This window comes from Limulus polyphemus, unplaced genomic scaffold, assembly GCF_000517525.1.
Source record: "Limulus polyphemus unplaced genomic scaffold, Limulus_polyphemus-2.1.2 Scaffold199, whole genome shotgun sequence".
NCBI classification, from domain to species: Eukaryota; Metazoa; Arthropoda; class Merostomata; order Xiphosura; family Limulidae; genus Limulus; species Limulus polyphemus.
The window spans coordinates 481,255-495,949 of NW_013665809.1; the positions used below are offsets into that span (position 1 = coordinate 481,255).

The following is a 14,695-nucleotide window of genomic DNA, read 5'->3' on the forward strand; positions in this document are numbered from 1 at the left end:
AGAAAATGGCCATTACTAAATGTTTTCCTGCAGTGAACCCCTACTGTGCTTATTCCATACGTAAGCTGTTGCCTGCAACATACAAAGATGCCATACCTAACACACAGAAAAGTGTGGTTATTTAAGAATTCTCATGCCACTGCGAATATCGGTACGTAGGTCGCACTTCACAAAGACTGCAGGATAGTATTAAACAACATGTACCCACATCCATAAGAAATAAGAGTGTGAAAGAAAAGAATTTACCATATCGCTCCTGCAAAACAAAAGTTCTACCAAAATGTGAATCAGCGATTGGCCAGCATTTACTTTTGAACCCGACTTGTGCTGACAACTACACGGATAGCAGGTTTAAAATTATTGCAAATGGTCTGTCAACCTTTCATCTCTATATTTTGGAAGCCACCTTTATTCAAACACATAAACCTATCCTTTGCCACCAAAAAGAATTCCTATACAATATACACATCCTTCAGTAGGTCTGACATTTCCTGATTGGTTTAAGGACATGCCAATCAGTGATTGCCTTACCGGCCTACGTTGATCTGACTCATTTTATAAGCTGTACTATTTCCTATAGATCATTTTCCAGACAGTTCTGCTATGATTAGAAAAGCTTCAGCAGATATTTCCTTTGCAACATCTCAACCAACAATTGGTCTAGTTATCAATGCTATTTTCAAGTTTTGAACAACTCGACTTTCAAGATCTACATATCTACATGTGCCGATGTTCCCACATATAAAAGCTATCTTCAAGTTTTGTACACCAAAAAAACTTTTCAAGAATTGTTGTTGTCTTGATTGAGCGAAATTTCTCAATTGCATTGGAAATGGTGAACACGGTGTAGTTGGAGTATTATTATTATATACTCTCCTAATTCATGAAAATCTCTAAGGGACTAGATAAAGAATGCAGTGCTAAAAATATAATGGGTAAGATAAAATTGTCTTATGAAAAATATAATTAATTAAAATTATGCTTTGCCATTTTGGAAAAGGTGCTCATACCATAAGAATTAAGTTAGGAAATGCTGCTTATAAACTTGTGTTATTGTAGACAAAATTCAGTTGTGTTAAAGTGCTACTTGTAAAATTATACTATGGTTAACAGATTTCATTTATGTTGGAGTACTATAAAATACTTCTTATAAGACAAGAAGTGGTTGTAATGAAACGTTTTTGATGCATATGTAGAATTTAATATCTGTGTGTTGGTTTAATGTGGAGCAGCTTTTGGTGTAATTTATAGGTTGTGAGACCATAGTAGTAAAATTAGACCATTATTATGTCTCGAGCAATTTTAGTGAAAGAAAGCTGTAAAGTTCTGTGTTTCTAGTAATAAATGTTGCAGGTACTTGTGATTTATTACAAAAAATGTGTAGTGCTTAAAGTACTAACCAATCTACTGGAAAACAACCTATACTGCATTTTTATTTTCCTAAATTTTCATACAATTTTAAATTACCTACAATAGATGTATCTCTAGAACATTTGGTTAAAGAAGTGTTGAGCCATAAGGTTCATGGATCAAACTGTGATTTATCTGCACTTTCAGTTATGGGAGCATTATAACTCTGACAGCCAATCTCCCTATTTGGTTAAGAGTAGCCATGTTGGCTGTAGGTCCTGCTGATTGACTGTTCACTCTTTTGTCATTATTCTAAATTAGAGATGGCTATGCCTGACCTGTGGGGTCTCTTACCTGGATATTTAGCCCATGTATTATATAAGGTGCTATTCATGCTGCAGATACAAGGATTCTTTGTGGTTTATTTGCTTTTGAGATTAATGATGTAACTGAATGTTCAAGTTACACTTAAGTTTAAAAACAATTTTATGCTATTGTTGTATTTTCTTATAATTTGATTGTGTTAATAGTAATAATAGATAGCAATTTTTTATTATTTTCTGTGTATTGTATAGTCACAGGATGAAAAAACCAGTTTTGGATGAAATTCTATCTTCTTTGTCAGATAACGTTTGATTTCTTAAATTTTGAATTACAAAAAAATTATTAATGAAAGCCTCTGAGTGAAAGTAAATGAGAGTGTATAATAAAATGTCAACCACATTATATCTGCTATATCCAGTGCTGATGAGGCTTTTTCACCCCCTATCAGGGCTCATTAAGATAGCAGGGATAGGACAAAAAATATTAGTGGTTAAAATGCTATTTATATTAGCATATTGCTTCACAAAAACTATTATGGTATGAAATAGAGCAAGTTGGTGAATTATAATTTTTTCATCAATTTTATTTCTCATGATCGGGGTAAGGATTATATAACACTACATAACAATACCTTGAGGATAATTTTTTATATAGGAACATAAACTTACATATAGAATACTCTTATGTTTAGTAACTTTTGATATAGAAATTTGGAATTACGTTTAGATACTGTAAGACACTTTAAAGTATCTAGTGAGACTATCGTGTATCAAATAATCATACCTGTATGATTATTAAGTTTGAAGAAATTTTCTACCCTGCAAGATGCTTACTTGGGTGTGCACAATTATTTTTTTCAGTCTTCTTTAAGGAAAAATAAAATTCAATTTCATACAATGATTTTGACCTGTACAATTATTAAATTTGAAGTCTGAATTTTTCCACATGGCATTATTATTAAATTCTTCATATTTTTACACTCTACACTATTATTTACGACATGAGCACATCATTTCCCTCACATTATTCCCCACTCTCATTTAGATTGCTAACTAGTCAGTTTAGGACTTATGATCATTTTATTATTGATTAAGAAAACCTAAAGCATAATAGGGTTAAGAGCAAAATCAAACAATAGTTACATCATTAACCAAAATGAGTGATATTTGCTGTTTCATTTGTTCCTATAGGGAGGGATAGAATTAGTTTGCAAAAGACAACCAGGTAAGACTGTATACATACAGGTCCAGTGATTCCAAATTTAATAATTGTCTGTCATAAACAAAAGGAACTAATTAGTACATGCTATCATAAAGAAGAGGGTTAAAAAAAAAGTGCATGACTCCTTTTTTAAAATTTTTTATATTATTTGTATTACTTAAAAAATAATACAAAATACAGTTTTTTCTTATGTATTTTCAGAAATTGTTGGAATGTGTTAGTCAGTTTCCCAAGAAAATTCTGAATTCACACTGTTACTATAGTGGACAGCTGCAAGTAATGCATGTGAGTATTAAACAATGAAGTGGAGATGATTATTTATAAAGTAATGGTGGGATAATCCTGAAAGGAACTTCAGCAGATTACCTCCCTGAGCATGTAGTTTTCAAGAGTTTTCAATCACAATTTTTGCCTTCATCAGGTTTTTGGCATGGCTTTGAATTGGAGACTGACAGTTAAGTACTTTTTATTTTATTTTTTGAACTCCCTGGATTTAAGCAACTCGTTTGTTGAGGTGTTTGTTTCAGATCAGAAGTTTAAAGTTGATTTGATGAAAAATGAGATTTGGGTATAAGAAAGAAAAAAAAAGTACTCATTTTCTCTAGTGGAAAGAATATCAAAGCTCTACTAATCACATTACAATGTAAATTTATTCTTCTGAATTTTTTAAAAAAAAGCATTGATGAAGTTTAAAATATTATATATTGAAAAGATAGTACATTTAAATACATGGATAATAATAAATCCTAAACAAAAAACAAAATTAATGTACCTTTTAAGCTATTTAAGTTAATTGCTAGCAAATTTCATACATGTTTACAAATTATTTACATACAAGAAGTACCAAATTACTAGAATTATGGATGCTGTTTGACAGTGAACTACAGATGGAAGATTAAACAGGTTGATAATACAGGTGAAAGAATAAAAGAGAAATTCTGTAATGAATTTTATTTTCATTAGTCCCATTATATTTAAAGTTATCTTTACAACACCTGAACATAAATGGTAGAAGTGTAGCTAATAACCTAATGATGAAGCTTACAATGTGACTTGGTATCAGTAAACACATGGGTAAGATGTTTTACTAATTTTCCAAAAAATGTATGAAATTATTCTTGAAAATCTATTTAAATTGAACTTTCATTAGTATTTGCTATCATAATAAACTTAGCTTCTTTTCCAACTCATTTAAAATCATAAACTTCATAAATGGTTCCAAAGAACAAATTGTCCGAAACTAACATGGTTACATAGATGTATAGAATTATTAAAAGGTAAAAAAATTTTTGCTTGTACAGTTGGTTTTGTTGTCTAAAGCTAGTTTTCTCTTTCATTTACATGACCAAGATCAATTTTATAAATTGGTGAATATTAAACATTAAAGTTTTTAATTAACCTATACAGTGTAAAATCATTAAATGAATTTTCATCAAAAAACATAGTAAAATACTAAATGCATGTATTCATATAGGGTACACCAGCACTGAATATTCTACATCTCTTGTGCACTCCAAGCATTCTGTCTATGGCTGATAAGAATGAAAGGTATGTTTATAGTTTCTCAAAGGCCTTCTTGTGTTATATCCAAAATTAACATTCTTTTAGTTTGATTTTCCTTGTTAACTAATCCAATAGTTTTTGTGGACAGAGCTTATTTTGAAACGAAAAATGTCAGTCAACTACACTTTTTAGATAGTATTTATATCCATTAAAATTGTATTAGATTATATTTCATATGTGCTATAGATTAATCTCCTCCCTTCTAGTCATATGGTGGAATTAAAAATATGTTCCAATAGTAAAATTGAAATATTGTAAGTGATATAAGTTATTGTTGTATTTCTGGGTAAGTGAATTTATTTTCCATCATGAAACTGAAATTTAATTACTGAGAAAAATGACATATAAGTACTGAAATATTCAAGAGATACTCTTTAGACAGGAAATCAAGTTGGTTTTGAGCCTGGAATTTTATTTTATTTTTAGGTACTGTAGACATTTTACTTAGTTATTTATGGTTAATTTTTTTCAGTGTTTTAAGCACATTCAGTCATTTAATCAACACTGGTGCAAGAGGAACACTATCACCGTTGTCTTTCATTAATTCCTCAATCGAATTTCTGAGTGAGAAGCATGTTCTATCAGAGGTCCAGGTGAAGACTATCATTGAATTATGGACTTCTGTTGCCAGTACTCTATCAGAAGTGATTCAAGTTGTGAGTATAAGTCAATCTGTTGAACATAATACTGCACAGTTTAGGATATAGATATTTTCCTGTCATATTGTGTGTCAGTTAAATTTTTGATGGACAAAATGTCATTAGGTTTCTTAAAGTATGATATCTTAGGGTTTTCAAGCTTTTTCTGGCAAACCTATACTGTTTGTAATAGATAAGCATTGGTTCAAATCAGTGAGTTTCAACTTTTGAGAATTTGTGTTAGATTTTGATGTTAAAAATGTTTGAAACTTTTAAAGTACCATATTAAATTAGCCATAACAGTTATGTTCTCAAAACATATTTCTGAGTCTTTAGCTGTTGGACTGCCAATATGAAGCGTGCTGCTGGTAGCCTAAGACTTCTCTTTAATATACTGTGAAAAAATTCAGATTTGTTTTGAAATTAAATGATATTCTTAAAAACTGGTGTCTCACAACAAAATCTTGGAAATTTCACAAATAAATAATCAAATCATATTAACTTTTTAATCTGAAACTAGATAATATTTAGTATGTTTGTTCTATGTTTCAATCAATTTAGTTAAGTATTTCCACCCTGAGAAGGAAGAAATTGAGGGATATCAGTGACCATCCCTAGTCTGGAAAGGATTAAACAATCCCTTTGTGATAAATGTTTTGGTGAAAGTAATGTACTTTCTGTTCACCATCGTGGCTAATGGAAAAAACAGTCATGAAATAAATGCAGCAGAAATTTTTCATTTGAAATCAATTGTATACGTTTTACAACTTTATCATAATTATTTTATGCAACCTTAGGCTATGCCAATATTAACACCATGCCAAACAAACTAAGAGAGAAAAACAATAGTAGTTTTAGTCTGTAAGAATCTGCTATTGTCTACTAAGCAATACGATGCCTAAAATAACATCTAACAAAACTTTTGAGGTATAATTAACCAAACTTAAGCCTGTACAGTTCAACCAGTCAAAACTGCATTTGTATCATATCTGGTTTGTTTTATTTATTAAATAAATAGATATGAATTTACAAAATATTCTAATTAAATTGTTTCGGCAGTAATTTTTACTTCTTAAATGAATAAAAGCTATTTATGTGTATGTTCCTTTTTTGTAAATATATTATTAACTATTATTGATTTTTGGAAAACTTAATTATAATTTATTGCTCAAATAGTCTTGGAATATGCACTTGTCACTGTAACATTGTGTGTGTGTGTGTGCACACAATACACATGATAACTCAAATGTTTACATTCTTTATTCTACCTGTACCTTGTGACTACATGACTCTTTCATCCTTGTCTTATGAACTTTTGGTATTTTCAACCTGAATGGCACCATATACCACACATTGGCTTAAAAACTCATGTCAGAGACCCTGTTTTTCAGGCACAACTATCTATAAATTAGAACTCTGAATGTGGAAAGCCAGTCAATAGCATCATACAGTGGGAATGACTGTTACATTTATTACCACACCATTTAAAGCATGGAGTATGTTTATTGCCTTACCATGGCTTGAACTGTTGACTTTGAAAGCTAGACTCTAACTCTTAAGTGCACACAGCCTAACTGATACATTTGGTCATTGAAAAAACTGATGTACAAAACATATTTGTGTCATCAAATAAACCTTATAGTAAAAAACAATAATTGTTTATCAGTTTCATTTCTGTATAATATAGAACTTATCTAGGACATCTATGAAAATGGTGTATTGATGAATTTGAAATGCCTGTATTTGTGTGAACTGGACTCTAGTATAACATGTTCATGAAGATATTAGATTATTCCAAAGTTTCTATTTAACTGCTATAACTTTTTGTTTAACTATATGTTTCATAACTCCATTCTTTGATGTATTGCATGACTTTCTTGTAGACACAAGATGTGAACCAGGGTGACCGACTCGACTATGATTTCTCTTGTGTGCTTAATGTTCTGGTTTTTCCTTTTCGTTATGTCTTAAACACACAGTCTGAACAGGTAAGACCATTTTGCGTGATTCAAGTATTGAAATTTATTGACTTTAAATAAGAAGTGTAGGGATAAAGTGCTTATTTACTTTTAAAGAAAATTTCTTCTGTGATCATGAAATGGGTGCTTTTGCAGGAAAATGTTTTGTTTTTTCCCCTCTCTCTTGGCACTTACCTAAATAACTGAATTAAAAGTCTGAGATTTACATTGAAATAAAACAATTTAAAAGTTACATCAAGAATGTGTATACTGTAGTTAAAATTGAATATACCATATATATTGATAATAGTTAATTATTTGTTCGTATATTATTTTAATCTTATTTAGCCCAGTGGCATAATATATATATTTTTGTAAGCCATATATATTTTTTTAATGTTAACTAAAGGGCTCCAAATGAAAAAAAAAGAGAGAAATGGTCTAATATCTAGATAAGGGTACACTCTATAAGTATGAGAATCAGTGAAGTATTTATTGAGTAGTGATTGAGAATTCTGTGAAGCATTCAGTGTGTGAAAGATCGAGTAGTTGTAGAGAAGATTGATTATCTAAAGTTAATCAGTAAGTTAGGTTATCAGTTGGGTAATTTCTTATTAAATGTTATTTGTGTTTCAGGTCTACAAACTTGTATCAGAGTAAACATAGACTGTAACAAATGTTATTTAAGAAATAAATTAATATGCTGTTGTAACATGGACTGGACTTTGCATTATTTTCACCGAATAATTTAAAAAAAAACCACCCAACAAAAGAACACAGAAACAGTATTATTTATCTCAATATATCTTGTTGAAAAAAGCTAACTCTGTAATTCTTTTTGGAAAATGTGTTAGAAATTATGTACAGCTGTTTCAAAAAGATACTATTAGTTTTACTAATAGGTGTTTTTGTAAAGCAAAGGTAATTACTTCAAAAAAGAAAGAAACAAATAGTAGGAACCAATAATATTAACTTATTACCTATATGTAGCATAAAATGTACAAACTATAAGATTTAGTTGTATTATATAAACAATAATAATTGGTGTAATAACTTTTATTAAAGTTTGGAAATTTACTATCCATATATAAAGAAGAAAGGGAGTTCTATAGGAAATAGATTGCAAGGGGGGAAAATGATCCTAGCTTCCAAGTCGTACGTTTATGGTTTTGTTAGTTTTAGAAGCTTGGAAGTTGTGATAAAGAAAATGAATTTTAGTTTGTTTATTTAACATTTGAGATTTGATTAGTTTTATGAAAAAGCTATAAGTTCTGTAACATCTGCTGAAACTAAAAAAAAAAGTGAATAAAAAAATGTAACAGTGGAAGAATAAAGTATGTGGATATATAAACAGTTACAACTAGAGCATCCAAAACTGAAGTATTATATTTTGCAAAACAAAGAAATACTATTCAACCATTCAGTAAACTTTTAAAATATAGTTTTACCAAATAGAAAAATTGTTTATTACCCCTTTTGAATGTTATTTAGAATTTTTTTTATTTTTCCAGATAAAATTGGATCACATTCTGAATGTATGGAGCTCTTTGTATTGTAGTTTTTCTCGTTGTGCTGCACTGGTTCCCACAGCAGAATACAATACAGATTGTGAAGAAACCTCTCAAAATATTGAAAACTTGCTGACACCTGATATGCTTCAGGTTAGATAATGTTGGCATTTTTTATCTTTGTTGTTGTTATGTCTTAAACATGGCTTTTTTCTTTTCTACTTTTTTGTAAAAAAACATTTGTTGATCTGTGCTTCATGTACAGAGGTATAAGTTGTATTAATGCTGACTTGCCCCATCTGATCCTATATTTTGAGTTTCAAAGAGTAAAATTGTTGTGAATTTTGACTTTATTGATCTTGAAAAAGCCTTGAATATAAAATATGTATGAACCCATGTAATCTTTATAGTGAAGTGTTTCACTGACTTCATTGATATGGTTCTAGTAATTTGTTAACTTATGTGAAATTCAGGTTTTTGATTATTAGCTGTTGAGAAATATGTATCAGAAACAATTTAACAGGTTATCTATGCTTTGCCAGTAAGGGGATTCATAACACTTGTTATGATTTCAATGCCCTTGCTATCAAAGCATTATTAGAATTGATTATATTTTACATAAGACAACAGTATTAGGCTTATTGTATTTTAAACACTACCTAAGCCTATTGATATTGTCTTGTGACAAATATCATTGATTGTAAATCTTAGTTTACCCGTATTCAGTGTAAAATTTATCTTAAGAATGGTTAAAGGTATGTTGCTTTATGCATAAGTCTGAGAATAATTTGCAATACTTGCTTTTTTATCAATATAATTTGCTTTTAGTTCATTAAAAATTCCTTTTGTTTACATCTGGAATCTTTTAACTAAGTGTATTCTACATTTGACACATTTATTTCAGAACCCAATTTTGTTACAATGGATCTGTGAGATAATTTTTGTTATTCTAAGCTGTCTTGACTTTTCCAGCATTGGGAAGACAACATCAGGTGAGAATTTTCAGATGGAAATCTTATTGTTAAAAATTATTTACAAAATTAAATTACAACAAATAAAGGAAGAAGATTTGTAACTATTTATGAATCTTTTTGTGTGTGAATTCATATCACTGGCAAAGAACTTAACTATTTCTGTACAGTAAGCAAAAACTGAAAGTTGGGTATGTATCAGAATAGATGAAGTTAAACTGTTCTTTTATATTTTGATTTTATTTACACTAAAAACTTAAGATTTTGAGAATAACGCTTAGAATTCCATTAAGTGTTCCATTTTGAAATATTCAAGACAATGCCTAAACAGAATTTCTGTGTGTGCGATTTTCAGTTACAACAAGTCCTAGTAAATGGATCAAGAAAAAGCAGAGACCTCTTGGAAACCTGTCTTCTTTAGTTAAATTGTTAATAAAGATTATAAATCAGTTTCATGACCTGGAGGAGGACAAAGGAAAGGTTAGTTAATGGAGTTTTTAAAATTGTTAATTTTTGTTAATGTACTTGAAAATAGACTAATGGGCTTTTCACAGAAGGTATGTAAATGTTTTGCAGTTAAACAATAATTTTAATACATTAATCCTAGCTGAAAAGTGTTGGACATATGTGAACAGTGTAAAAAAAAAGTGTAGTAAGTGTGTTTTCTCAGTATTAATATGTGTGAAAATGTTGTATCTGTTAAATGGAAAATTTGGCTGTTTTTAATTTTAATTTTCAATAAATAATAAATAGGTTTATGTTTAAAAAATTCATGCTTTCAATTTTAAACAAATAAAATAAATCTAGAAATAAAGTTGCTTATCAAGTAGGTGAATTTTATTTTTAAAAAATTTGTGCAAATTTTCACTTACCAAAATAGAAAAAAATCAAATGTTAATGTAATTGAATAATTCGAGATATACAATTTTAACAGTTAAAATTATTTTAAGAAAATTTTTAAATATATATTTAATATTCACATAGTTAAGTACTACTTTTATTCCTTTCTTTATTAAAAAAATTAAATATTGTGAATGAAGTATGTTAATAGGATTTTTTTAGAATCAAAATTTACACATCAAACTTTTAAAAAAGATACAAGATAAAAAAGTAAAAATTGAATTAGAACCGATATTAGTGTGTGTTTGAATATAAATATTTGCTTTTAGTAATTTTTTCTTCCACGTGACACACATTTAGCCAGTGTTTTTGCATTTATCTGTTATATGTATATAATATAAGTCATTTCTGATATTATTAGTATTATTATTTAGAAAGGGTCTTACAATAGTCTTTCAGAAATGTGTTTGAGTTAGATGCATAAATACCAAACTGTAATATTCTTTTTTTCTATATAATCATGGTTAGTAGCCTCTACAATCATTTAAGTCTACTTATGAATTAGCAACATTTTTTTATAATTATACACTGATTACTAACTTTTTTATCAATATTTCTTTTGTTGGCACTGAAACTGAAAGAGAGAAAAGAAACTTAATTCATCTTTACAAAATGATCAAAATTTTGATTCATTTCATTTACTTCTTTTAATGTACTTTAATTTTGTGTGCGTATAAGAAAGTAAAGTTTCTGCTACAACTGAAATTTCATAGGCTTAACTTTTCTTGCTTTATTTAGCAACAGTCTCAACAACTCTGTACCAGTCTTCCAGTGATTGCTACTGATTTGGTAAAGATGGTGAAAATACTGTTTGATGGTGTTACCTCATCATCTGTGATTGGTCCTTTGTTTAGTAAACTAGTACCAACTATAGCACCATTTTATATAGCCAGCAGCAACAAGAAGTGTAGAAGTAAAGTTTATGTTTCATCATTTTTACCTAAGGTATTTTATCCCTAGTCTACTCTTTATAGCTAATTCCAGATTATATTTATTTGTCTTTTGGTAGCTCATCAGGAATCTTGAAAGCTTATAATGCTAGAGTATGTGGTGGACAGTTATAATATAGTGAAATTTCTAAGAAAAATGCAAAATAAATAACATACTGTGTTTAAAAATCATGTGATCTTAAAGCAGCCAGTTAGAAACCAAGTGAGGTAAAATTCTGTTTAAAAAAATCATGTCTTCCATGTGTGCCAAATTGATAATATAAACTATAAACATACACATTTAGTAAATTTATTATAATGTTTAGGCTTCTCTGTAGTTACAATGAGTCACTTAGGACCATCTGATGTACAATTAGTCCAAATATGAGGTTAAGTACATTTTATTAAAAAATTTGAATATGCAGATCAGTTAACTCAGATGACAGCTACAACCAATATAAAGTCATGATGGAGTGGCATGTATCAGAATTACATTTTGGCATTTCATAGGTAATGTGATGCTACCAAAACCTGCACAAAATATTCATACTCTCTGGTTATAAAGATGTGTTCAGATTGGGAATTTAAAGTTTCCCAAATTGTGATATCCCTACTTAATGGCATTGGAAAACAACAGAATACGGATCAATTTGGGACTCCAGGACCATTCATAAATTTACCTGCAACAGGTTGTACCCCAGCCATGGTAATCAAGGTGCAGCATCTTGTAGTGGAAGAATCCCTGAACACAAAGATCAGCAGCAAAAATCATCCACTGTTCCCTGCAATTGTATACAACATAATTAAGAAGGGATCTCAATATGGAAATGAGGTCAATAGTAGGTATGGGTTCATCAAAATAAGGCTTCTAGATATACCTCCCATTCAGCATTGTATACCTTAAGCAACTGGGGAACTGGTCATGTTGTGGACCCCTCCATTTTGGAGTTCTGTGTAATAGGACTGTTAAAACTAGATAGATTATGAAAACAATGCAGGGAACAACAACGATGTGCTGTGGACTTAACAGCCTTTTGTAGTGGTTGCAGGGCTGCTGTCAAGATTCGCGGTCATCAGAGAGAGCATGATTAGGCATGGACTGTAACTAAGTGGTGAGGAGCCAAAATTATTTTAATATAATGTACTCAACCCTCTACCATTAAAAAGTCATGTTTGCTATCCCTTTGTTTTTAGTTTGGCATATCATTTTTTTTAATATAAAATGTTTTTTAACAAGATTTCATCACCATTATGTTCTGTTACACCTGGCACAGCCTACTAAAAACTTAAAACAATGTTAAAGGATAAAAAAAATTTATATTTCATTAAAATGAGGTAATAAATTTATGCTGGACATAGAGTTTTTAATTCACACATGGGGATAGATTGTATTTTGAGATAGTGACTGAAATTTACTGTTATGTAAAAAAAACATTTTAGATGTTATTTGTAAGTGTATAGATATTGTGTACATTTTTATATTAAATAAATATATCTGGGTGTAGAAACCCCATAATTTATTTCTAATGTTAATGCTATACCACCTAAGTATTTCATTAAATTTATTATTTCTAAAACATATAAAAATTATGTACTCTCAGCAGTACTCTCAATGTCATATTTTGGGAAAACAAGAAAGTTGCAGTTGTTATAATAAATATTTGACTTTGACATGTTCAGTTGGAGAATCTCTGGGAATCTTTATGCTGCTCTCTTCAGAACCATTACTATGGTCCTTGGAACTCTGATTTTCTTACCGCTTTAAGTCCACTTCTGGAAGCAACTCTTCTTCACCCTCAACGATCCATTCGAGAAAAATCAAGGCAGCTGTGGTACACGACCTTTGGAAATAATACCTCAGAGCTGGTTTATCCCAACTCTTTCAAGTAAGAAGACATTTTTTATTATTATTATAAACTCTATTACTGGAAAACTTGTATAATATTATTTGTAAAATAAGCATGTACCAGTACAGTCAGACTAGTCTGTGAAAGCTACTCTTGTTGCATTTTTTGGGTGAAAATAAATTCTAACATTGTATTTGAGTCTGGTTGTCATGCCACACTGTAGATCCAAGGGCCCTTGATTCACATCCCATTACTATAAGAAAGAAAAAAAAAGTGTTTCTTACACTTTGGGGCCATAGTTATGTTTTTGATAAGAGTAGTCCAAGAGTTGGCAGTGGGTGCTGTTTACTAACTGCCTTACCTCAAGTCTATCACTTCAAACTTAGGGATGGCTAGCACAGAAAGCATTTCTCTAGCATTGCATGAATACCCAAATCAGAAAGAAGGTAGATCTCTATTGATGTGTTATGAAATATAAAATTTCAAAGAATATAACTAGCTCATAGAATTTGCACTGAGGGCATATAGTACATCAAAATGACCACCAATCAAGTTTTTGTCATGTTAAGCAATCTTTTAGAGCATGAAACTTTTATTATGAACAGAAAGTGGACTTGCATACAGAATTTCAGAAAGCATATTGAAACTTTCAAGAGGCCTCTGTTGAAAGTTTTATATCATGTTGTTATAACATTATTTTTTTTTCCCTGTAAGAATATTCACAGAATTTCAAACCCTGTGTTATTACAGAGGTAATCTATTTTACAAACAGAATATAATTATGAAAGTTGGTAGAATATTCTTTGTTTGGTCTTCAACAGAATGGGTAATGACAATACATTTAAAATACTTGCTTGATAAACAGACACTATAATAGCATTTGTATTGTGTATCTTGAAATAAACTGTTGTCTCTACAGACAGTCAAGTGTATTGCATTTAACAGCATAGTAAATATTTCAAGATTATGACTATTAAAGTACAATATCATAATTCTAACATATTTTTTTTAAATCAAATTTGCATAAATTGTCAGTGATTGATTATTTTGGCTGACAGGACAGTTTGATTAATATTTTTGGTTTAAAAGTGTGACTTATTCATTTTATAGGCAGTTGTACTGATGATTTTGGTTCATATAGTGACTGATCCCTCAAACTGATGTTTGAACAACTATGTTTGATTGACAGTATGTCTAATTCCTTTAGTTGACTCAGTGATAATTTTGGGTTGAGAGACTGACTGATTGCTTTGGTTGACTCAGTGATAATTTTGGATTGAAAGACTGACTGATTGCTTTGGTTGACTCAGTGATAATTTTGGATTGAAAGACTGACTGATCCCTTTGGATGACATTTGAGTGACCCTTTTAATTCTTTCAGCATGGGCTCGGTCCCTTGGACTGACCTCGTAACAATTTTGTGCTTATTATACTTTTCATGCTATAACTTTTAAATTAATAAGTGAATGTTAACGCAATTTGGCAG

At 29.9% G+C, this 14,695-nt stretch overlaps 1 protein-coding gene across 2 annotated transcripts in view; it reads left to right on the plus strand.

The window, feature by feature from the left end:
* LOC106478311 (telomere-associated protein RIF1-like) overlaps nucleotides 1-14,695 on the plus strand; it is a 52,987-nt gene that overhangs the window by 23,086 nt on the left and 15,206 nt on the right. For both annotated transcript variants that reach the window (XM_022381908.1, XM_022381909.1), the window contains exons 15-23: nucleotides 3,097-3,180; nucleotides 4,370-4,443; nucleotides 4,931-5,114; nucleotides 6,980-7,084; nucleotides 8,566-8,715; nucleotides 9,467-9,554; nucleotides 9,889-10,013; nucleotides 11,172-11,378; nucleotides 13,043-13,248. In XM_022381908.1, coding sequence (XP_022237616.1) covers nucleotides 3,097-3,180; nucleotides 4,370-4,443; nucleotides 4,931-5,114; nucleotides 6,980-7,084; nucleotides 8,566-8,715; nucleotides 9,467-9,554; nucleotides 9,889-10,013; nucleotides 11,172-11,378; nucleotides 13,043-13,248 — 1,223 coding nt within the window. The remainder of the gene's footprint in view (nucleotides 1-3,096; nucleotides 3,181-4,369; nucleotides 4,444-4,930; nucleotides 5,115-6,979; nucleotides 7,085-8,565; nucleotides 8,716-9,466; nucleotides 9,555-9,888; nucleotides 10,014-11,171; nucleotides 11,379-13,042; nucleotides 13,249-14,695) is intronic.